General features: G+C 33.9%; 1 protein-coding gene across 2 annotated transcripts in view; it reads right to left on the bottom strand.

The window, feature by feature from the left end:
• The window catches only part of EMC2 (ER membrane protein complex subunit 2), a 67,082-nt gene that overhangs the window by 7,223 nt on the left and 32,769 nt on the right, over window positions 1-27,090 (bottom strand). Inside the window, exons 6-10 of one of the 2 annotated variants that reach the window (XM_069080996.1) lie at window positions 17,212-17,297; window positions 16,997-17,056; window positions 13,632-13,713; window positions 12,471-12,581; window positions 5,824-5,928 (exon numbers count right to left, since the gene is read on the bottom strand). In XM_069080996.1, coding sequence (XP_068937097.1) covers window positions 5,824-5,928; window positions 12,471-12,581; window positions 13,632-13,713; window positions 16,997-17,056; window positions 17,212-17,297 — 444 coding nt within the window. Of the gene's footprint in view, window positions 1-5,823; window positions 5,929-12,470; window positions 12,582-13,631; window positions 13,714-16,996; window positions 17,102-17,211; window positions 17,298-27,090 lie in introns of both variants that reach the window. The other variant, XM_069080995.1, reaches the window with a different exon arrangement.

Raw genomic sequence — 27,090 nt, forward strand, 5'->3', positions numbered from 1 at the left:
TGTGAAGTTTGGATTCGGTCAAAGGGCCACACTTGCGGACCTAGAGGGCTACATGTGGCCTTGAGGTCACAGGTTCCCCACCCCTCTAACTAAACCAGAAGTCTTTTTTCAATCCTTGTCCTCCTTGACCTCTCTGCAGAACTTAACCTTTGACCAGCCCCTGCCCCCAGATACTTTCCCTTTCCTGGGTTGTGACACTATTCTCCTACTTTTGTCCATTCATTCTAATTCTACTTTCTTGGATCTGCATACATCCTGATTCCGCATGCACTGGTGTACCTGAGGGCTCTGTCCCAGGCCTTCTTTTCTTCCTCTGAACTCTCTCTGATCCCATTAGTTTCTACTGACTCAATCATCTCTAAGAACTCACAAATCAATATATCTTCCCACTCATCTCTCTTAAGCTCTGCTTCTGCTTCATCAACAAGATGTCTGCTGACATCTACACCTAACTCTCCCATGGTCGTTTCGAACTTGACATGTCTAAAATGAAATTCATTATCTTCCTTCTGAAACCCACCCCTCTTTCTAATGTCTTTATTCCTATTAAGGAACTGGTTTATAATCTTGGAGGCATCTGTTTCACTTTTCTCTTACTCCCTCTCCATATCCAATCAGAAGCTAAAGCCTTATTAATTCTATTCTTACAACATTGTTCACATCCATCCCTTCTCTTGACTCACACCACAACTAATGTTTCTAGACTAATTTCACATTACTGGCCCCAAATTCACCCTATATTTTAGTCAACTTAATTTTCTGTCTCCTGTACATGATATTACACTTTCAACCACCATGACTCAGCACAGGTTCCCCCCTCCCACACCCTTCTTCCAGGCCTGGAATGCTATACCTCTTAGGCTCCTCTTGAAATCCCTCACCACACAGAAAGATTAGCTCAAACACCCCTTTTTACATAAGGTCTTACCTACCCCTCTACTCTTTCCTAGTTGATACTCCCCTACTCCTGAGGAAATTAATAACTCTATACTTACTTTGTATTGAATTATCTGGTTATTTCTTGTTTATCTCCACTAAAACGTAAGCTACCCGTAGGTATAGTCCATTTTAATCTTTGACTTCGTATCCCCAGTGCTTAGTCCAGAAAAAGCACTGAATACATGCAAGGTGAATGGAACAGGAAGATTTCCTTTTTTTATGTTTAATGCCAACAGGAAGGTAGATTCCAGTACTCCAACACAGCATTCAGGAGCTCCTGGAACATCCAGGCCATGAATATCCCATGTTCAACTAGAGAAAGCCTTAAGTCCCTGTGTTATGTATACCAAAATTCTGCTAACATCTTCCTGTGTCTATCCAGTAACTTCTCAATATCCACCATCTAAGTTTAGAAATTCTTGGGTTTGTTTGTATAAAAAAAAAAAGTATTAATAACACTCCTTTCCACAACTGTATACCATTTTTGCTGAATTACCACACAGATCACGTGTACAAATAACCTCACACTGAAAAGTCCTTTACAATTTTCAAAGTGCTTCCATCACAATACCTCCATGAAGTAGATAGTCTAAATACATACTGGATTGACTTTATTGCAAACTTTTTTTGTCTACAATGCTAAATTCTGTTCACATGAGCAAAGTCTTTGTGGTTGCCTCTGTCTTTTCTTCAGGCTCAACAATTCTCTCCCTACAGATGGGACACTCCTTTGAAGCTTCCTCCTTTCTGTCAGTGATACGATTTTCCTCAAGCTCAAAAATCAGTGTCATCTTAGATTCCATTCTTTTAATCTCTTAAATATATTTAATCATCAGATTCTATTAGTCTTTCCTTCAAAGTACATTAAATGTTTTCATTCCCAGTATTATCATTTTCTTTAAAGCCTTGAGTCCAACAAGATAAATATCTAACCTTCAAATTAAATAATAACCAACAAATATATTGAGTGCCTACTTGGACATATGTCCTATACTTCAGGGACAGATTAATATGCCTAAAGTACATCTTTGAACATGTCATTCCTCTACTTACAAAGCTAGAATATCTTTCCACTGCCTACTGGATCTAGATTAAATTACTGAATTCAAGATCCTCCATAAACTGGACCCACTTTAAACATCCAACCTCTTCAATCCACAAAATACACAGAAATGATTCTTAATAAAGCTCTGTTATCAATATGCAATTTGATTCAATCCAACATTTAGGTCTTAGGTTTAAAGAGTTTTACAAGCTAATAAAAAAAAAGATGGGGAAGGAGGAAAATAAATATGTACAAATGTAAAAATAACCATACTAAAAGTTAACAATAACATAATCCCACATTTATATGCTACTTTAAGAGTTAGTTTTAGGAAACTGTAAAACTCCTTTAATGAGTCCAAATATGCTTATAAAAGCAAAGACATTTTTCTAATACCAAAATTGCTATATGGCAATAAGACATTAAATACAGCAGTGTCTGAAGAGTTTTAAAAAATGATGAAATTGATGGAACTAGTACTGTACCATAAGAAATGATGAGATGGTTGACTTTAGAAAAACACAGAAAGATGTGAAATAATGTAGAGTGAAATGAGTAGCACCAAGAAAACATTTTACACAGAAACAGCAATATTGTTCTAGGAATACCTTTGAACAACTGTCATTTTGAGAACTATAAGTACTCAAATCAGCTACAAGGAAGATACTATTCACATCCAGAGAAAGAACTGATACATAGATGTATACATAGATATACAATATGGTGTGTGTGTGTGTTTGTGTGTGTGTGCGCGCGCGCGCAAGGGAGCATGCACATACAATGGTAGCCTTCTCTAAAGCCAGGTGGGATGGGAGGAAAAAATAATAAAAAGTACACAGTTGAAAACAAAAGAATATATAGAAGGAAGGGCAGAAAAGCAGTGAAGTTCTGAAAGCAATGTCTAGTATTTTTTTTTTAAGGAAACTGTGAGATAGAAATTCATAGTTTTATACAGAATCATCTTTTTATGTTGTACTGGATATTTGGAAAATTTATTTTTTTGTCTTTAAGTTCAAAATAAATATTAAAAAACAAAAACATGACTGTCATACAGCAGGAAATGGAAAGGTACATGATGTACATGAATTGAATGAACATAACAAATGAGGAACTCTGAAGAACAAGAGTTCTAATGGTTTCAATGATCATTAGATGAATCAAATCAGTCTCTCAAATTTGGTCTAGACCTATAACAACACTGGTATAAGAAACTCTTGCTATCAACACAGACTAGAAACTATTGTGCAATTTATAGTCTTAGATGAGGAGCTAAGAGATTAAATGACTTGCCTAGCATCACACAACCTATATGTGTTAAGAGTAGTTCTTTAATACAGGTCTTTTTGATTCATACAACCATATATCTAGAGCTAGAAGAGACCTTATAGACCATTTCATTTAGTACAATCCTCTCATTTTACAGATGAGGAAACTGAGTATCAGGGAAGTTAAATAGTTTGCCAAAAGTTACACAAAGGAGGATGTGAATTGAGGTTTTCTGACTCCTGAGTTTATGTTGTACCCACTGTAACACACGGCCAGATGGCTTCTCTATCCACCATAGCACAATTCTTTCTTATGAGGTTGTGTAGTGAAATGGAAGCTGTCCTAACATAAAAAATTCAACCACAAACTGACCACTTATAAAATTAGTAAATTCAAAAAGCCTCTTAGCTCAATACTAGCTTCTATCCTGGGTCACTCTGTCAACATAATTGCTTGTTAAGCTATAGATGTCTGCAGGTGTTTCAAAAGAGAATATGAATTATCAAAGGAATAAGAAAAGCCCTTGGAAAACTGACAATGCTCTATAACATTTTTCAAACAATGATTCTCTTTATAATTACGTTGCGAAAAATCAGACCTGAGAGATGTCATTTTGTTATTATGCAATTTTGTTAGAAAAAATAATCAACAGTTGTTTCTTTTTTTGTCCATTTTAAGAATACATAATTACATTTATAAGCTAATCATGGTAAAGGCGAAGTAAACTTATTTGCATGATTTTTAACTTCCTTTCAAGATAAAGTTCCAACCAAAAATAATCTTTTCCCCTATACAAACTATGAAAAATGTAGGATCCATTTTAAGTTAACAGACATCTTAAATAACTTTTCCCAGCAACAATTACATTTAGATAATGAGAAATTGTGGCAACTGTGTGATACTGAGCAAATCACTATAATGTTCTGGGCCTCAGTTTTCCCATCTATGAGATGAGGAGGTTAAAACTAGAAGATCTCTAAGGACCCTTCTAATTTTTAAACCTAAGATACAGTTCAACCCCCAAGTTCTTTCAAAGAATAGAAGGGTAGAAGGGCACTTCAAGACAGACTATAAATTAGGAATAACTATATAGTTCTCTGGTGGAGATAAGGCCCAGAAGAGGGAAGAGTGAGTTAGGATTTGAACCCAAATCTAACTCCAAATACAGTACCCTCTCCACTATTAGAGCAGAAACATCACAATTAACTTTATTTCCCCTCTGGATAGAGACAACTGAAATATTTTTAAATGTACAAAAGAGAAAAGGAAGTTCAGAAGGAAGCACCAAGAAGAAGTTTTGAAAGTAACATGTGTAATCTATTATATATCATACTTCCTTTAAAAAAAAAGCTATATAACATAGAGACTCACAATTTCACATAGCATTGTGAAATTTTTTGGGAACTGGTTGTATGAATGGAAATTTGCATTTCTAGGATTTGAAGTTCAGAACAAAAAAGAAAATAAAAACAAAAATACAAAATTAAAACAAGATTTCATTCCAATTAAACTTCAGAGGCAAAATTAATGCTTTTTTGAGGGTGCAGCATGATATGCTTGGTGTTCACACAGTCTGATAATGTAAATAATAATAATAGTAAAAAGTGATATTTTAAAAATGTGGCTACAATCCTGAAGATAAAGGTGGTAAATGGAAAAGGGCCAAGAGGAGGGAGAGAGATGGAATGGTAAATTTGCAAATGGAATAGTATCTGCACATTCTGCTTTTAAATTTAAGAAAAGTCCCAATTTTACTCATTTTTCTAAAAATCATGCTCTTTCCCTGGTCAGCAGTTTCCTGCATTCTTAATGTATATAGCCACAGATATAATTTCAGGTGGTAAAGGACAGAGGTACCAAATTCCCAGCAACTCTCAAACCAGATTAAAATGTAACTGGTAAATATTCAACAAAATAAATAAAAAATATAATAAAACACAGATAATGTTAATTTGTAGTTTTTGAAGTCAATAAGCAGTTGTCAGGGATCCATTTCTATTTGAGTTAGATACCACCAATATAAAATAACATAAACTTAAATGACTTAGCTTGAAAGTCATTATGAAGACCAAACTTTTTAAAACAGCCCAGAATCTACTTTTTGGGTTTTTAATTTTATGGTAGCTTTCTGTCGTTGATATTTTAAATTCTGTAAATATACAGTGAAATACAGTAGTGAAAAGTTATTTATAAATCAAATCATGTTCTTTTTTCAGTAATTCAAATTACAGTTTCAGACAAAATTTCTCTCTCAATTTCTGATTAAACTTCTAACTTAGAAGTTCTAACTGGAGTTAGGACCTTAAGTTCATCTATTACAAATAATCATCCCCAAATGCATACATTTGGACATTCCTGTTTGTTTTAATTAAAGTAAGGCACTCATATAACAGGTATAGGAAATTCACACATTGCAAATTTTCTTATACATTAAAAGTCACTCTACTCCAGAAGCAGCCTCTATTACAATTGATTTTAAAAAGCAAACCCACTCATTGTATAGCTTACATAGACTGAACTTAAAATATATCAATGAAACTAGTTGGACTATAAAATTACATTCATATACTAACCTGATATGCTCTGTTTATTTGACTAGCTGCCCAACCGGCATATTTCATATTGTCCTTTTTCATTTTTGCACTTGCTTTTGGATTTGAAGCAATATGACTTGCTGACTATAAACAGAAAAGAAAACAAGTCAAACTTACATTCCTTTTTCTAGTCAAGAAAATAATGAAAAACATGGAAGTCACGATTATAATATGAACAATATCAATATAACTAAAAAAACACTATGTCTGTATATTATATTAGGAAGCAGATATAGTCTATAATTTGAAATGTTATCAACTTTATATAAAGCCTAATGGTATAAAAATGTAATTTTAAATACAGTATAGAGATAAAATAAAAGAGAAAGGAAGAAATGTAGTTATTTAAAATTATTATATAGTAACACAAATAACTAGAAGACCCCCAGAAAACTGAGTGAATCCTACATGGATTAATGGAAAGGCACTAATAAGAATTCTGTAAAAAAAAAAAAAAAGACATGGGGTAACTGGGACCTGTATTCACACGTATGAGATTAGAAATCTACTTTATTCTTTTTTTTTCTTTTTGGAGGGGGGAAGGCAGGGCAATTGGAGTTAAGTGACTTGCCCAAGGTCACACAGATACTAAGTGTTAAGTATCTGGGGTCAAATTTGAACTCAGGTCCTCCTGACTCCTGCTCTATTGACTCCAAATTTATTCTTAAATATAGATTTCCTATAACTTTGTGGTAACAACCATAAGTTACTTTTTAAACCTTGAATAAGCTTCTTTATTATTTCAAATCAGAAACAAAAATTATTTCTAAAGTATATGTCAATCTTACAATCGTTAACATCTCTATCACTTGCCATTTTGACATTTCCTTAAACCATTTGAAGGCATCCTATAATTTTCATTATCAATTTCAAAAAAATTCAAAATTAGTATCAAAATCGTAGGTCAATTCTTATTAGGCTATATGATTTCTTTCTACTCCATCTAGAGATAAATCAGTTGCTTCTACTATATTATTACTAAAATAATTTTTCTTTCTTTCTCTGCTAAGATACATTATCATCTTTTTTCCAAGTTTATGTTTAGTCCTATATTAGTTTCAAAACATTAAACTTGGGAGAGATTTCAAAGATTATCTAGTCTCTGGAAGTTTGATTCTTTATTCTCTAGTGCTTTCCCTCAACTATGTGTTTAAGCACAAAATTTCTTACCTTTGGAATGGCGTTCCCCTTTCTTCTCTCCAACCCCTATGCCATCTTTGCCTTTTGAAATCCCAAATATTCTCCAGGACCCAGCTTGAACACAACTCTCTACGATAAGGCTTTTCCCCAATCTCCTTGGGTAGATATATCTCATCTTCCTCAATCCTATTTCACTTATGCAGTTCTCTTACCATGTTCCATTGTACATCATAGTTGGAATTGTTGTATATTTACTTCCTTGTCAGTGTATAAGCTGTATTCTCTTCTCTTCCCTCTCCCACTCTGCATTTTTCCCAATCCATACACAACATTAGATGCTTAATAGTTGTTTAATGTAACTTAAAAATTATCCTTCTCCTTCAAAACTTGTCCCTCTCCCTCTATCTCTACTATCAATCAGTGACCAAGTTTTGTTAACCCTAACTTCACCTTATCTTTTGCATCTGTACTCTTCTCTCCATTCACAGGGCCACCAGGCTAGTTCAGGGCCTCATTATCTCTCACCTAAACTAATGAAATTATCCTCTTTCCCACTGTTCTCTGCCCTTTAGATTTAATTTTCCATACAAATGCTAATATTCCTAAAGCACAGGTCTAATTATTTAACTCAACTGTTAAAAGAATCTTCAGAGGCTTCCTATTGTCAATAAAATGCAAATTCAGAATCACCAAATTTCATATTTGGAAGGGAGCTCAATAGTCATCTAGTTTAACCCATTAAAAAAAAATGTCACTATAACATATCAGAAAAGTGCTCATCCATCCTCTGCTTTAAAACTTCTAGTGAGAGGGAACTCAGGACCTCCAGAAGCAGTCCATTATATTTTTGGACAACTTTTCCTAACTAGCTCTCCAAAACATTTATCAATTGCTTCTGGTTGTGTCCTCCAGACAGCCCTTGAATTATCTGTAGGTAGTTTTCTATTATGATTCTCTTGAATGTTTTCTCTCCTCCAGGATAAACATTCTGCAGTTCCTTCAACCAATATTCATATGGCATGTATTCCAGATCCTGCACCACCTTGGTTGTAGTCCACTGAATCTTTTCAAACTTATCAATGTCATTCTGAAACTGTGTAATCTAGAACTAAATACCATACTGTATACAGGTATGTTCTGAACAAGGCAGAGTATAGCAAGACTATTATCTACTTGTTCCTGGATGAAGTCCAAGGTCACCTTAATTTTTCTGACTACCTTATTATACTGATTCCACATACTCATTTAACCTGCAGTGCACTAAAACCCCTACAATTTACAGATTAATTGCGGTCTACTACAATCTTGTACTTGATTTTTTTCAAACCAAAGTTTAAAACATTACATTTAACCCTACTGAAATTCATATTATTAGATTCAGTCCAATGCTCTACCCTAATACTGGATTCTGTCATCCAATGTGCTGGCTATCCCTTTAGGTTTTGTTTCACATGCAAATCTGATGAGTTTATCATCCATATTTTTATCCAAATTATGACAGAAATGTTAAGTAGCACAGAGCCAAGCACAAATCCCTGTGGCACTCTCCAAGAGACTTCCTGTCCTACTGACATTAAATCATTAACTACTCTTTGAATTCAATCATTAAACAAGCTTTGGATCCACCTAATTATATATCCACATTTCTCCATCTTCTCTACAAGAATAATCTGAGTTAAGCAAATGCTTTACTAAAACTTATTAGGTAAACCATCTAAATCATTCACCTAACATCCTGGATTAGAAACTATCAAAAAAAGAAAGAAAAGAATAGCCAGGTATGACCTATTCTTGAAGATCCTCAATATAATTTTTTAAGCCTTACCAGTTTCAGCTCATTCTCACCACTGCTAAGTGTCATTAGTACTCCTGTCACTATTTTTACAGGACCATGCTAAACCACATTCATTGTTACAAGAACTTGTTCCTATCTCCTACAGAGATCTTTAAAAAAATCTAAGCTGTCTGGTGACTTCTTTGCACATCAATTTGGTTTCTTTACATACAATTCTTGTTTTTCCTCAATGAATCTGAAATTCTGAAAACATGAAAGAAAATAATATTGAAAGTCTCCCATTCCTCTTGCACTGACTTCAGCCTACTATTCAGACTCACTTCATATTATTCTTCTTTATACAATTTTTATCCTAGTTAAATTATCCTTCTTGGTGTTCCCTGAATTCCCCATTTCATATCCTGCCTCCATGACTTTGTACAGTCCCCATGCATAAAATGTTCTCCCCTCTTTATCTGTGTATGTGAAGGATGACCACAGTAGAATGTAAGCTCACTGAGAGCAGGGAATTTCTCTCCCCACCTTTTTTTTTTTTTTTTTGCCTTTCTATATACAGCACTTAATACAACACCTTGAACACATACATAATAAATGCTTACTAAATCTTATGGTATACTGGATCTCGGCCTTCCAAAAAGAGTTTAATTTTATCAAAAAACTACCTGGAAGTTTTACCACATCAGAGTAATGATCAGCCATAAGTGAGAACCAGGCACCATGGGTTGAGAAGGGCAAGTCAAGAAGTCTTCACAGCAACCTGTGAAGGCATGGGTCATTTTTCCAATGCTTTTACAACTGAGACTGCTACCTTTATTATTGACCAATCCCACACTATAACTCAAAAATGACTTCCCCCCAATATTTCTGACTTTTTCTACTTCTCAAAAAGGAGTTTTTTCCTTCTTAAATTATTTTGTATTCACCTATTTCTATTTCCTGATTTTCCCCCACAAACAGAATGTAAGCTTCTTCAAGGAAAGGTTTTCCATTTTTGTTCAAACATAGTGCCTTGCATGTGGCAGGTGATTAACAACTGCTTGATGAACTGAATTGAATAAGGCTAACAATAGCTACTAGCATTGTCAATTACTGTAATGTTAATAGTTCATAGTTGTCAGGTTTTCAAGAGGTATCTTGAAACTGGATCTCTCTATCTCTCTGGACTGCCTCTATTTCCAGACTACTTAAATAGCAGAGAGAAATTTATCCTCATTTTATATAGAACAGAGATTCTTAACATTTTTGTGTCATGTACCCCTCTAGAGGTATGATGAACCCTAGGGAATCCTCCTAAGAATAGTATTTTTAAACATATAAAATAAGATAAACAGGATTACAAAGGAAACCAAAAGTTAGTCAAAATAAAGATACAATTTTGCCCTCTCTCTAAAATCCATCCAGAGACCTACAGGGGGTCTATGGACCCCAAGTTAAAAACTCTTATCTTGAATACACTCACAAAATAAAATCAAACCTAAATGAAGAGAATGAATTACTTAAATCTTTCATTTAGTTAACTTATATTCTACAGTGATAAATGGGAAGATTTTTTTTTAATCTGTGACTAATGCTATTATCACTGGCAAGGGTCTTATAATGAAGATAACAACTTCATCGCATCTTAGTGACACGATTCACGTGCATTAGCAGATGACTTGCTGTAGTTAAAACAAACAAAAAACCCAAAAACTTCAGCTGGGAGCCAACATATCAGAAAGGAAATTCACTGAACTTAGCTAGGCTGGTCTGTGGATGGCAGCATCTCATTTGAATAGTATGTCACAGACCCATCTCAAAGACTTTCTAACTGGGTAGTACCTATCAGGTTTATGCAATGTAGATATAGCCTTCCAAGACAACTAGGGTAACCTATGTATTAAGATACATAGAATATAACTGTAAGGGAATTTTCCAATCATTCTCCTAATCTCATTAGGATAGCTACATTATTCTCTCTACCAGTACACTTATCAACTTCTCCATATCTAAGCTTTGTCCATATTTTTACAGAAATCCACTATGAAAGATGTGATCCATGCACTAGAGATCTTTCTCTTGTTCTTTTAACATTTTGTAAATGGCAATGCAGGTCTTGGGCTGCCCAATTCTTCTTTTTCACTAATTGCCATAAGACCAGCCAATCTCTTTTACTTTATCATGCATATCTGTTATGTGATTTCTGGTCAAGTCAATTTTGGCAATATACAGTGGACATATACTCATATATCTTCCAATTGTTGTTTGTATCGCTTGCTACTACTAGTCTTCCAACAATGACAGCAAAATTTGATTTTAAGTTTTATTTTTTTCACCCTAAAGTGATAGATCACATCTTCTAAGATTCAAACAAAATAACTGCCTGCTTCCATGTCCTTAGTAGCTAGGATTAAAGGCATACACCAACCACCATGCCTGGCTTAAAAAATACTTTTAAAATGTCTTTCAATTTAGTCCAGCAAGATGACCTTTAAAATTCCATCAAAATATTATAATAAACGAAACTGAAAAGAAACAAGTAGTTGAGAGAAGTTTTTTTAAGCTTTTCATTTTTCTTTTAAAGATCATAAAGCTTCTTTTTCTTTAAGTCTTATCTCTCCTCCAACAAAGCCAACATTGCATTGTTACATCCACAAAATTAAGAGCTTCGAATCTGAAATGAGATACTTACAAGCTGTGTGACCATGACTAAGTCATTTAAAATCTCTAGCGCTTCTTTTCCTCATTTTCAAAACGAGGGGATTAGAAATCATGACTACTAAGGAAGAGCTCTATGTGTTCTATTCGCATCCTAACTACATAAGCTCCTTGAGGGCAGGGTCCAACATTTCACATCTCTTTGCATCCCTGAAAACACCTAACAGAATGTTGGACACAAATACTTGTGATAAATTGATTCTTCTCTAAAAAGTTCATCTTTTGTCCTTATGTAATCAAAAAGAAATAGTTAATTATTTGTTTCCCAAGATAAAATCAATCTTATCCTATTAGGAAAAATTCAATATGCCTTGAAAAATCTATTTAGTATATGTATTTTGACAATCTTTCTAGAAACATAAGTTTAAACTATCTTGAGGTAAGTTTAAAGTGCACAGTACTTTAAATTTAAAGTACACACACAATAGGGTTAGGCATGGCAAAAACAGCATAATCAACCACCACGAAATAAAAATAAAACTAGTTCAACACACTGCTTATGTCTATTTAGTTATTTCATTTCAAGAGAACAACTTTAACTTTTAATAAGGCAAGTTTTATTTTTATGGCAAATATCAAACTGCTCAATTTACTTTTATATGTGTGAATTATATTACATATATGCATATCTACATTAACTAAAACGACACTAAGACTTCTGGGACATTCTATGTGTTTATGCATGTATGGATATATTTATATGTGTACATATGTATAATATTCAATCTAAATTATATAATTTAGTTTTAAAGTTTAACTAAAACTAATGTATGGAACTCTAAAAAATTATTAACAATGAAAAATTATCTGTGCTATTTAAAATTTAAAAATTATTAGAATTTCAAATTATTACATATATTTAAACGATACTAAAGAGCAAAACCATATAATCAGTAACTAAATGAGGAATGGTGTGGGAGGTGACTGGAAAGAATAGTTCATGGATTTTAAATAACACATTTTTTTGAAATAACATTTAGCATGCTCCTCAACTCACCATGTAAAGCCCAAAAAGAGCTCTCATGTTTCTGTTGTTCAGTTTCAATGCCTGTGCAAAATATTTTCTTGAAAGTTCGAGATTTTCAAGTCCACCTTGGGTATATTTAACCTGTTAAAATTGTGGAGGATTGAAATCTGTTTATTTTACTACTTTGAAATATAGCATGTTTCATCATACCATTGGAATTACTAATTGCAGTAGTTAGATATTTCATATTCAAGTCCAGATGTTAAAGGAACTCATCTTAAGGCTGTTAGGACTAATCTAAATCTCAAATGCTATTTGAAGCATAAAAAGAAAAAGCACAAGTCTATGAGAAATCTGATCTTTTTTTGTATTGAATACTTAAAAAAAAAAACAACACTTTCAGTAAGAGAAAAAGGCATAATAACTTCAAATGATACATGTGAAAAAAATTAAACTACAGCATTGCATTTAATTTTCTGCTACTCAGGACTTTTCAACAGCACATAAAATACAGTTTTAGGTATGAAGTTGTCCTGCTGCAACTATTTTTATTATGAAGTACTATCAGTAATTACATTTCTTTTATAATTTTTCTTGAGTCTACAGACAGAATGAGAATGTCACCTCAGAAACTGATTGCTAGTCAAACTCAAAATAAGTATCATCTGTACAGTAGCATGCAAATAAAATCCCTCTTCTTGCCCCCAGAGATTTGCTAGATATATAAATTTGAGAAGAGGAAAAAAATCTTTATACCTTTTTAGGATCCTCATTTTCTTGATCTCTAGAGGAACAGTGTGAGGTATTATGTGTAAAATAAACTACCTCCTTATACCTTTACACCTTTTTAGAATCCTCATGGCCTAACTTAGAAAAATAAGTGTCACAAATTAATTCTGAAAAATGTCCAAGTATGTAATTAATACCAAAGTTTTTTTTTAAATGCTTCAAATGAAAAAGTCACAACTTCAAAAGATGAGGAATTTAAACTTTTAAGCCTAAAACTAAAACTTCATCAGTTGCTTTAAAAATTAGATCTTTATCTAACAATCACAAAAAGTATCATTTCAAAAGAATAACTTTTAATTACTTTAAATTATGCAACAGTAATGAAAACAGAATTATGATTAAAATAAAGTTTTAAAAAATCGGCAAATTTAATTATTACAACATTTAAAAAAAAACACTTACTTCAGCAAATTGCTGACAGTATAAGTGGTTGTGTGGATTAGTCATCATAAGTTCCTCCAGACAAAAAGCTGCTTTTGCATAGCTGAAGAATATCAAGAAGAGAAATTAGTTCATCAAGAACTGGTGAAAACAGTAGACTGTTTGCAACTTAAAATAATTAAGAGCAATTTCTGCCATCATATTAGCTACCATTTCATTCTCAAAATTTTTAAAACTAAACTGGTTCAATTAATTAGTTAATGCTAAAATTCACAAGATTAAATTTTTTTTAAATCTTAAAAGAAAATATAGCTACCAAAATGGAGACTAGTTTTTAAGTATATGTTAAAGGCATTAGACCTAATGCTGAAGAAACAAAAATCCCAACAAGCGATAGAATTGTTATAACAGGTGCTTCTAATGAGAGAGTATTCTAACCATCTTACTTAAGCAACTACAGTGTAATTCAATGTATAATTTACCCTTAATTTCATATATGAAGTTACTAGTCAGAAGAAATCCTAATGAATACAAGTGCTACAAGATCTGACACCTTGGGAAAAAGAAGATGGCTCCTTTACAACAAAAGGAAAAGATTACTTTTTTTATATTCTGCCAATATGCAAATAAAAAAAGGAAATGAAATTAGAATATGCCACCTCAAACATTCTGATTGCTATGAATGAAAAAGATAAATTACTTATTACTTTCCTCCACTGTTTGACCTACTCAAATTTCAAATATATATGTAGAGAATCCATATCTGCAAACCAACTCGCCAATGAAAAAGTGCCAGTAGTAGTGGTGAAGGTATCTACAGAAACACTAACACTGAGAGCAAGGGTAACTGCTTTCTCACTTCATGGATGAAGAAACAGATTTCAAATACTCTGCCCTTCACCTTCTAGTGCAAAGTATTTGGATCATAACATATTACCTATTTAAAAAAAGAAAAGCTATGGGAAAACACTTCAGAACTATACCCTCTCCTAAGAGGAACAATAGTTTGAGAAGAGTATACAAGATTTTAGGGCTAAACTGCCTTAGTCATAGTCATGACTATGGCTCCTGTTCAGTATAAATCCAAGTTGATATTTTAAAGTGCCTCAAAATTACTGCAATAATAACAGAATAGAACCCAGTGCCTACTTTTAAAAAAGATCAATCTAACCATTTTTAAACAGTTAAATTTTATGTTTGTCTTCCCTATAAGAATGTGGATTCCTTGACAAAAGGAACTGTTTTTGACTTTCTTTATATCTGTAGTACTTAATACAGTGCTTGTTGGCACACAGCAAATGTGTAATAAATGCTTACTGACTAAACAAATATCCTACATTTCAATCCATTATTTTTATTCAAAAACAAAACAAACAAAAAAAACCCCATGTGCCAAATATATACCACTTTCTATACTCATATCAATGCAATGGTTCTATTTCTCAGAAAGTCTCAAAATTCATTTGCCACATTTTACTATATTTTAATTTAGCCTTCCTTAATCACAGAATACCTCTAAGTTTTCAGTATGGTGAAAAAACAGATAAATGATCATTTTGTAACTTTAGCTTCAAAGTCAAAATAGATTTTTGTAACACTATTGAAGAGGGTGGGCTGAGTACAATTATCATTTCCTTGGGAAAAAAATTACTTTCAGCTGCTTCTCTGACAATAATTTGTACTACTTTATAGCTAAAAAGGCTTTGGATTATCCTGTTTAACTCTAAGAGTACTTTCTACCCTGTCTCATTTCTCCATAGCCACTTTGAAGATAAATAGGTATACTTTTCTTTCTTAAAGCAGCTGTCAAAAGAGTTATAATTAAAAAACAGAAAAACAGTATTTTATGGAAAAATTCACAAGATCCTTCAGTTATAAATCTATAGAAAGTAAATTTAATCATGATTAATACACATTTGGAAATAACAAATTTAAGGGGAAGGTATTCTTATTACCCTATTGTATATTAAATGCAGTGACATTCATTTAAATCTAAGCACTATAAATAAAAAGATCATAGAGTTAAAGCTAGGCTTGACTTTATAGGTCACTTAGTCCTATGACGACAAGTACTAAGTGGCAGTGCCAACAACTAAGCCCAGATACTCTATGTCCAAATTGACAGCTCTTTCCACTGAATCACACTGCATACTGCAAAGGTAAAAATTTTAAATATGTTAATTATAAAAAAATTGAAATTCTGTTTAAAACTAAAAACAGTGTATATATACTCATATCTTACTAGAATTATGTTTATATATGAATATACACATGCATACACCCTACAGACAATCTGAAGACATCTGAAATGAATAGGTAAGCTAAAAGCTGGGGGGGAACAGTCACTTGTAACAGCATCAAGATTTAAAGAACTGAGACAATTATCCTTAACTATCCAAATAGTTCATCAAAGTAGATTTTTTTGCTTGAATTAATACAGGATTAATTGCCTTGATTCTCCAATTCACTCTGCATGTTTAATCTGGGCAAAGACAAGAGAACAGAATCTTCATATATTTTATCTCCTCTGTCAAATATTTTAATTTCTATGAGAGCTAGGCTTAGCTGTTCATGGACAATAAGGATATAGCACATCACTCTCTGAAAGTCTGACTTTCACAATTTTCCCAAAAGGAAGGAAGCAAACAATGTGATATAATTCCGCTTGGGCAAAAGAACTAAAGAAAGAAAAAATATGCCTGAGCTGGAGGTTAGAATTAATGCTGGGATATTAGAAAACTTGCACTAAAGCTTTGGACTAATCCTCCCACACTGAGATTTCCTCCTGTCATACATCAATAAAAAAAAAAAAACTCACAAAAACCATTAAATATCCAATAAGCGAGTTCAACATTCTTGACCATGCTCAGTTTTGCACCCAGGAAACTGAATGCCTGCCCCTTCAGAACAGATTCTCTTAGCACTAATGCTAATAAATGCTTACAGTCAACAGAATCTTATGATACTCATTTAAAAAGAAATTCTTCTTAAAGTCATGCAAGCAGGATAAAGCACTTTGTGTATATGAACAATTTAAACCATAAAAATAGGTAACTTTTTAAATAACCCTTTTAAAGGAAGCTATAGTATTTCTTATTCCAATGAATTAAAATGAGTATCAAAGAAAAATCTACCATTTCTTATTCCAGAAATCAAAAAGTTTTGCAACACAATCAAATAAACGAATTGTGCAAAACCATTCCATCTATTTTAGCACAAAATTTTAAAAATAGTTTCTAAGTTCACGTGTTTTTAATTAATCATATTAAAAGATATAAAATATGGTAAAACCTTCCCACAAAAACTTAAGATACAGAATAAGCATTTTAACTTATAGGAGACAAAATTTCACTGCTAGCAGGTTTTATGTGGAATTAGCAACTCACTCGTGTTCATTGATGTAAAGTTCTGCAAGTTCATGCCAAGCCTCTTGGTCTCCAACAAATCTGGTGGGAAGGGGAGGAAAAAAAAAAGTTGTGTGTGTGGTGATTCTGTAAATGAACAGCATGGAAGCAAAAGAATAAATCAAATGTAAATTCCATTTTAATTAAAAAAAGATTTATCATAATAGCAAAACACAATCCTCTTGCAAAACACTCACTGTTCTAGATACTCATTCAGCTCTCGGATGGCCTCCACATTTTTCCCTTGAGCTTTTCGAATGGCGATCTTACGCTTTCTTGCAGCCTATGAGTTGACATTAATAAAGGATTAGGCTCTCATGATTCCCTGGGTTTTTGTAAAGAAGGTAATTTGACTGTGCAAATTATTATCTCAATGCCAGTGGAATTCCTTTGCAGAGCAACTGCTTAGTTGGAGTTTATAAACATACCCTATGACATCCCACTGGGAGGATTCAAATACCCCTTTTGCAATCACATTATGTATGCTTAGTTTCGATGCACACAGTGCATGCATCATTTCTTCCAAATACATGACAGTTCAGATCCTGATAATTACAAGGCAGCAGGGAATCCTAATCTTTATCCAACCCAAAGTCCCCCACCCTGTCATTCATAAGATCTGTATCTTAGGGACAGTTTGTTAGCAAAGATTAGAAAATCCCACTGCAGCTACCTGATTGCCATTTATAAATGAGTTTTTGGCAACTTTTCTTCACTATTTTAACAAAAGAATTAGTTGCTATCGTTTTAATTCCATAAAAATGCTCTATAAAATACTATCTGGAACAACCCAAAATGACTATTGTATATGCTATAGTTAACTACTATATCAGTCTATATTACCATCTAATGACTGCTACTGGAACCTTCTAATAGGATCTTCTTATGGGTCAACTGGGCAGTAGAAGATAAAATCCATTATGTAAAACAATGAAGAATGAGCATAAATCATTTTATGTGCTGTTTTATCTTTAATATCATATAGTTGATTTTAAATAATGTTAATGATTTGAGAAAGATCACCATGTGAGAGCTAATATACTTAAAAGTTATGCTTGTTCAAATGTGAGATTTTATTATAACTGTCTACAAAACAAACAAAATCAGCAATGAACATGTACCTAAGTTATTTCAGGGAAAGGCAAAAGTTCTTAACTAGGTCATAAGAACTCAATGGGGAAAAAAAGATACATAGAAATATTCAATGTTTAGTGGCCTGTTAATCCTTCACTAATCTACATTTAAAGCATCAAAGTTACTTTTAACCAGTTATCATTTTTAATGATGCTTTTTGTTTTTACATCATTTTCATTTCCAAACATACCCCTCTTCCTCCTCTACTAAAAGAACAATCTCTTGTAAGAGACTCAAAATGAAAGAAAAAAATCATTTCAGTAAACCAACACACTGACTATATATGAAAAATACAGCTTATCTTACAGAACATATGCATTCTTAGAAAAAGTTGCTTTAAAAGCAAATTAGGCCTTTTTTTTAACAAAAATAAATGAATGAATACACAATCACATTCACCTATAGGAAAAAAAATCCAGCTTCACTGAGATTATAACCTCCCAGAGAGAAGGGATTATATCAAACTTCTTTGAATCCCTCAAAATACTTAGTATGATGCTATGCACATGTGTTCAATAAAGTACTTCATAAAGCCATTATTACATTAAACTATTTAATGGAAAATGACAATGATCAAATAAAATATAATAAAACTCAGTAGTATGGTATAGATTATAAGTAAGAGTAGTTAGAATTATTTTTTTTTTCTGTTTGGGACATAAGGACTTGATGAACAGAAGAAAAAAATGATACCTTAGGAAAAAATACTGGTACATTGACCTGAAAAATGATGCAACTCTAGGAAATTCCCTCTCTCAATATTCTATGAGGTAACAAAAAAAAAACCCCACTCTTTAGTTACTTAATCTGTTTTCTAGTACATTACGGAAGCTAACATTTTAAAATGCAAAGGTTGAACTGGACTAAAAAGAGGCCAAATGCAGAAGCATTGGAGGGAAAAGAACAATTCAAACATAAGAAAAAGAATAACCAGTGCACACTTGCTGAACCAAATAAAGTAAATCATAACAAAATAGTATTGCAAAAATAATTTAGTCTCTCAGAAGACAGAAGCAATGATAGACTTAATTCTGCCAAATTATTTGTGAAGAAGTGATAGCAATGTTGGGAGAAAGTAGTGTTACTTTCCATGTTCATAGAACCAAATAAAAAAAATGCTAGGTATGATCAGCAGGTAGAGGTTCAGTGGAGAGAGTGCCGGGCCTGGAGTTAGGAAGACCTGATTTCAGATTCAGCCTCTGACACTAGCTGTGTGACCCTAGGCAAATCACTTAACCTTGTCTGCCTCAGTTTCCTCATCTATAAAATGAACTGGAGAAGAAAATGGCAAAAAACTCCAATATCTTTGCCAAGAAAACCCCAAATGGGGTCACAAAGAATTGGATGCAACTGAAACAATAATCATGGTCAAACATATACCTTATATTTCAAGAAAGCAACAAATAGTTCACAGAAATTTGGACATCAGGAACTTAACACTTACTAGCCGTGTGACCTTGGGCAAGTCACTTAATCCCAACTGCCCTTCCAAAAAGCCAAAAATAGGGAGAAGAAACTGGGCATGATTTTATCGTCTGATTATAAAAGAAGCTAGGTCAAGAGGCTTGACAGACTCAGCAACAAAATTCTATCACTATAATAATGAGTGCTTAGGAAGAGGAAGAAAAGGGTGGCAGCTAAAAAAAGCTACTGTCTACATGTGGAATTCTTCAATGCACATATAAAAGAATATATATAAAAAAGAGAAAAGGGAGCAAAAATCCAAGGACATATTTTGAAAAATATGTAAAAAAGTTCCAGAGAAATTAAATTCTCAAATGAGCCAAGGACACATACATGCATATACTCACACATATACATATAATAAGGGCATTTTTTAAAAAAGTTCTTTAGAATTAGAGTAACAAGTTAGCAACAAGATGCACTGGTAGGGGGTACATAGTGTAAAGATAACAGATGAAATCAAGTAGAACTGTTCAAATCATACTTTCAGGATCCATTTTCTTTATCAGGAAAAATGATCTTCAAATTGGAAAGCTTAGATAAATATTGCTAAGAAAGAACTGAAGAATCAAGAGGGAGGAAATGAGAAGTAGCTGGAAACCTACCTAAGATTTGCTTATAGATTTCTCTGCAGCTAAGTAAATGGGCAATTTGCTGAAGCATCTAGCAATTCCATAGCTACACAGAAGAAACTGAGATCTTAATTTCACCAAATATGTAACATGAAGTGAATTTCTAATAATACTGAAGGCACTGTTTGTGGTTTCTACCAGTGCCAATGCAGATGACAAGGAATTTAGAGAAGCAGATAGGAATCTCAACTTTGTCCAGAAGGTTAGACTACAGAAGAATGTGAGACAGTAGATGGAGAAAGTGTCAAAGAAATCCTTGGAACTTTATAATGTGCTCTTCAAATAGAAGGTAGAATGGAGATACTTAGAGATTCAGGGTGGTACTTAAGAGATCCAGAATGGTGGCAGTATTGGAAGAGAAAAGGGTCTTTACACAAGAGATTTTACCTTCAAAATATCTTTCCTGTATGCCTCTTTCTCTCCTCTGGCATTGTGTAGCAGATCCTCCTCACTGTTGTGCAAGGAACCGTTGTAATATTCTGCTGGTTGGTCCCCTTGCCATGTCTCTCCCTATTCCAATGCATCCTCCACTACGCTGCAAAAATGATCTCCCTAAAGTCAGGTGTGACCATGTTGCTAACACCCTTCTCAATAAACTCCAGTGGTTCCCTATCACCTCCGAGATCAAATTTAAAATTTTCTGTTTGACTATTAAAATTCTTCAAGACCTCCTTCCCTTTACCTTTCTAGGACTCTTACACCTTACCATCACCCTCTCCCACACACCCCTAATTACTATGCAATCCACTGGTATGGGTTTCCTTGCTATTCCTTGCAGTAGACATTTAATCTCCCAATTTCCTGCATTTTCACTGGTTGTCCTCCATTCCTAGATGTTCTTTTCCTCATTTTTGTCTCCTGGCTCCCCACAAGTTCCAACTAAAATTCCACCTGCTCCATGAAGCCTTTTCTTGGTCCCCCTTAATTCTAGAGTCTTCCCTCTTTTGGTTCTAATTCATCCTGTATGCATCTTTTTTTGTACCTTACTGTTTGCATGTTGATTTCCCCATGAGTCTGAGAACTCCTTGAGAGTTCTTTCTCTTTTCCTAAAATTTAATACATAGTTAGTTAGTAAATGTTTATTGACTGATTCCAAAGAATAATAATAAGGACCACTATGTCCTCTTTGATTCAAGGATAAGTCAATACAGTATCAATCGGGAAGAATTAGGAGAAGCTGACAATTCTTTACTGAGGCAACCAAATGTCAACCTCTGATGAACAATATGGTGGCATTACAGTCTTCACAGAACACACACCTGAGAAATGATGGAATCCCTAACGTGAAAATCACCACCTATTTCTGGTGATTCATAAGTGAGAGAACAGAGGGTGAAAGAAGTACTGTTACACTACCATAACCAATCATTGTTATGGATCATGATGTCCTAGTCAAAAACAAAATACTTTAGAATCTCCAGAAATGTTGGGCTTTTGTTTTGCTTTGTTTTTTTAAACCACTAGTGCCAGCTGAACATAAAGGTTTGAGAAAAGAAAGGTAAATATGAGAAGTGAATAACTAGTTAAGAAAATTATGCCTTAGAAGATGGTTTGAATTTCTGAACTCAACCTTAATAGTCGGATGTTCTTTCATTCTCGAAAAGAGTCAAAAATGACACCACTATTTTAGGATCAAGGTACAGCAAATACAACTGTGGCTGATCAAACCAATAAGAGCTGGGAAAGCTCTATCACAGGCTGAACACAAATAGTCTATGTGAACATTTTAGATGGAGATATCTCTAAAGCTGTACACTTCACATTTCTTACTGCAATTCTGCTTTGGTCAAAGAGCAAATGTGGGCATGCCATGCAGGGAGGTCCTCTGCCACTGTCTCCTACTCTACTCAAGCAATTCCAAAGTTCTTACGAGAGACTTTAAGATCTTGCATTTTTGTATCACTTCTTCTGATCATCACATAAGTGGTTGTTGTGTGAGTTCTCCATAAAATAGTCTATTAGGAAAACATACATTTGGCATTCGAACAACATGGCCAACCCATGGGAGATGCCCACTCTGCAGCAGAGTTTGAATGGTTGGCAATTTAGCTCAAGAAAGGACCTCAGTGTCTGGTACCTTATCTTGCCAGGTGATCTTCAGAATTTTCCAAAGATAATTCAAATGGAAGCAATTCAGTTTCCTGGCATGGCACTGGTAGACTGTCCAAGTTTCACAGGCATACAATAAGGCCAGCACAACAACTCTGTAGACTTTTAGTTTGGTAGGCAGTCTATTACCTCCCACTTTCTTTCAAATCCTCCCAAACACTGAGCTAGCTCTGGCAACATGCACATCAACCTCATCACCTATGTGTACATCCCTGAAAAATATAGAGCCTAGTTAAGTAAGCTTATCCTCAGCATTCAAAATTTCTCCATTTGCTGTAACCAATGGCCCCATGAACGGATGGTAATGTTGCTAGCTGGTGGAGAACCTGTATTTTCTTGGTGTTAATTGCGGAGAAATAAATTGCACACACAAAAACGTACATACAATATGTAAAAAATTAATGCAAGGCAGTTTTGAGAGGGGGTGCACCAGCAAACAGCTGGGTGAACCAGCAAATTGTCCTAGAAGAAAGTGGTACTTGAGCTGAGTCATGAATGAAATCAGAAATTCCAAGTGGTGGAGGAAATGAAGTAATCAATTATTAGAATGAGGGACAGTCAGTGCAAAAGCAAACTGTATGTGCAGATCAGCAAGTGAGCCATTTTGGTGAGAGCTTAAAATGCAAGTAGGGAAATGTAAGACTGAAATGGGAAGAAGGAACCAAATCGTGAAATACTTTAATGTCAACATTAGAGGTCATATTTGATACTCAGAACAGGGAGTCACTTAATGGGGAGATGACATAAACAGACCTGAGCTTTAGAAAAATTACTGTGGCTGATGTGGAGAGGTTGGAACAAGAGGAACTGAGGAAAGGTCAGACAGGTGAGAAAACAAGGAGAGAGCAATGTCTGAAGAACCTATAGTATAAGGAGGAGATGGTGAACAATAATAGCAAATGCTGCACTTTTACTTGACTCACTCAATTCAAAGAGAATGAAGACTAAGAAAATGGCATCAAAACTGTTCAGATCTTTTAATCACTCATTTAATCAGTGAATTCTTTTTTTGTTTTGTTTTTGGAAGGAAATTGGAGTTTAGTGACTTGCCCAAAGTCACATGACTAGGTTTTTTTGTTGTGTCTGAGGCCGTATTTGAACTCAGGTCTTCCTAACTCCAGGGCCTGTGCTCTATTCACTGCGCCACCTAGCCGCCCCCTATCAGTGAATTCTTGGTTGCTAAATCCAATAACCTTTTAAAATTCTTCATCCTTCCCAACTTCTCTGTAATTTTTGGCTCTGTTGGCCACTCTTTCAGTTTCTGCAACAATCTTCTCTAGCTTATCTGACTTCCTCAGTCTTCTTTGTTAGAGAATTATAACAATGCAGTGTTCCAATCATTGTGTGTGTATGTGTGTGTGTGTGTGTGTATGTGTGTGTGTGTGTGTGTATGTGTGTACACACATGCACCCTAGTGCATGGCTTTTTTTCCCCCCTGGTCTTTGATCTCTTTTTACATTTTCTCTTGATCTTATAATTTCCATTAAGTTCAATTATCTCTATAAAGACTACCCCAAAGATTTAAATCCAGTCCTCATCTCTTTCTGCTATCAGTCCTGGATCATCTTTGCCTAAATTTTCCTTTGTACTCTTACTCCTCTAACAACCTCCCTCCCAGAAAACAATCCCTATAATAAAGTTTTGGGTTGCTTTTTTTTTTTTTAAAGGAAGGAAGGGTAAAAATCATCAAACCAACCTAGAAATGGAAAAAAAAACCTGACATCATGAAATGTTTCACACTCATGGACCCTTCCCTTCTCCACCTCTGCAAAGAAGTTAGGAGAAATTTCTACTCATATCTTCTTCAGGGCCATGTTTGTTCTCCATAATTTTGCAACCTTCATTTTTCAATTTTTTGTGGCACTGGTTCTATTTAGATTGCTATCGTCATTTATGTATATTGCTTTCTCAGTTCTTACTTTCCTTTGTATCTGAAATGCTGCTACAAATAGTTTGGCATGATGTAATGGGAATGGGAATTTGAAGACCTCCCCTGCTTTCAAAGTAGCTCTGCCTGTTAATAGGATGAATGTAGTCAGGTGGAGCCTATGGTGGGAGAAGTTTGCTGAAGGGCAGCAGAGACCACCCGAATCTGGGAATCAGAGCCAGAGAGATGGTGGTAGAGAGAGGTGGTCAGGCAAGGAGATAGAGAGGTGTGTGAGTAAACATTGATCTTGTATTGATTTATGGGAAGGTGGAAGGATGGCATGGCTCTCAGTGTTATTATGGCTTGTTAATTTCTTTACTATTATGATGGAATTGGCTTACTGGTTTTGGGATTTGGTTTTCTGGTGTCTAAATAAATGTTTCAGTTCTGTCCTCTATATGGAGATTTAGGTGTATTTTGCAATTGAACATCACGCAATATTTATAGTAACAGTCTTTATTGTGTGACTGTGGGCACTGTAAATATTGCATTGGCACTACACATGAATACTGGATTTTCTTTCTACCAGTGATCAATTCTTGAGGTTTGTGCTTAGCATAAGGTAAGAATAAGAGTCACTCCCAAAAGACAAACAAAAAAAGTTCTCTTTTTTCTTTTTTGCTTTTTGGAGGGGCAGTTGGGGTTGACTTGCCCAAGGTCACATGGCTAGTAAGTGTTAGTGTCTGAGGTCAGATTTAAATGTCCTCCTGACTCCAGGGCCAGTGCTCTATTCACTGCGCCACCTAGCCACCCCTAAAAAAAGTTCTCAAAACCAAGGTATTAACAGCCATCTAATAAAAAATGCTCCAAATTACAAATGATTAGAGAAAAATGAATGGATCTCCAGACAGACTATAAGCTCCTTGCAGACAGGGACTTCTTCATTTTGGTCTATCTGCATCACTTAGCATAGTACCTGGTACACAGAAAGTACTTGATAAATGGTTGTTAAATGACTGATAACTACAGAGTACAAAAGGATCACTGGTTTATGAAAAGATCTGGATTTAAAAGAAATGCTAGCAAATGCTGACCTAAAATGCCAGCTTGCTTAATGGGCTGTTCACTGAGAGGCTATGTATTCACTATGTGCTCAGTTAAAAAAAAAAAAAATCAAAGTTTTAATTTACTTCATTCTAATAAGTCTCAAAGTTATTAAAGAAATTAATCTTTTATATTCTTTCCAAAAGATAGCCATAAACAGTAGTAGGTAGAAAACTTGACTCAGAATCAGGAAAACCTGAGTTAAAGTTTGGCATCTGACATATCCTTGTTGTGTGACCCTGAATAAGTTATATAAGGTCTCAGTGCCCAAGGCAACTAAGACTATACTTTTAAAAATATGTATTAACAGCAGATATTTCCCTCAGTAATTTCCTAGATAAATGATATCATACATTCATAGAAAATATTCTTTCAAAAAAAATATGTGACATTTTATTAGTCCCGACTTACAGAATAGAGAGGGTGTGCATGCGTGTATGTGTGTATAATATAAAGTATTTTATTAAAGGTCACAAATATAAAAATAGAAATGGAACAAAATTTAGGATGTGTCTGAATGCTCAAGAGAGTGTCTTATCAAAGACTATGGAAGGTAAGAATGTGAAAATACAGTTTAATTCAAAATAAAATCATTAAAATCCTTTGATTTGACCAAAGTGTACTTTATGAATTCATAATAGTAATGGAAAACTTCCAAAATACAGAAATGTCAACTTTACAAATGCCAATTTATTTTTATTGGTTTTTCTGAATTTAATGAGCTCCCATACTACTTTTTAAAAAATTATTTAAAAAAACCTAAAAATAATATATCTTAAAGTATTTATTGATCATATTTGGAAAATATATTTTGAAAATCCTCACCTTAATACAAGATTAATGTATAGCTTGATCAAATTTTTATGTGGTCCTAATGCATGGCATTTCACCTATCTAAATATTCTGAATATTCAAAACAAACTCTCAAATGGCTACTGATTGATTAAGTAAAATCAATCTTGCTCATGGGAAAACATATATCAGGGAAAAGAAACACCTATTTCTTAATCAGTATCATATGGACAAAGGTGCATTAGCATGTCACATTATTAAGTAATGGTATTTTTCAAGTAGTCTATTAATCCCCAGCACTGGCAAAAGAACTGATCCTCCCTTTGTCATGACCTTTTTTAATTAGTACCAAGTAGACCAAAAGTGAAAAGATTTGAACAATGTCTACATTTGATTAGGAAGACACTCCACAAGAGCCTGAATTTATTCTAAACTTCTTGACTGGAAAGTGTGAATTATCAGCATAAAAGCAAATCCAACACTTAATACCTTTTACAAATGAATTTAATAATCTAAGGATTAAAATTCAAATTACAAATGATGAAACTTCAAAAATAAGCAAGATATTAACCAGGGTATAAGATAAAACTTTTTTTTAAAGTAACTATCCTTGACTAAAATCTTATTTTTCCAAAATGCACCTAAATTCTCAATAAAGAATGAAATCTGGATTGTGAAATACAATTATGAATAAACTACTTGTTGAAAAATAAAAATAAAAATAGAACAAGGACACCATCTTTCTTCTACCAAATTTTAAATATCTGAGCCCTTAGCATTATATTGCGCAAATTCCTCATCTACTCTTGTAACGAAGACAGATGTGTGCACTTAAATGACAGAAAGGTTCCTTCCTCAACAAGCAGTAAATCCCTACAGTGAATGCTTAAAATCACAGTCATTTTTCTGACACTAACGTGGCAGCTTTACAGTTTTACATTTGAGTAAAGGAAAATAAAGCAATAATAACCAGC

Source organism: Petaurus breviceps, unplaced genomic scaffold (assembly GCF_028583685.1).
Source record: "Petaurus breviceps papuanus isolate PSGF00001 unplaced genomic scaffold, PetGlider_PUasm1.0 98, whole genome shotgun sequence".
NCBI classification, from domain to species: Eukaryota; Metazoa; Chordata; class Mammalia; order Diprotodontia; family Petauridae; genus Petaurus; species Petaurus breviceps.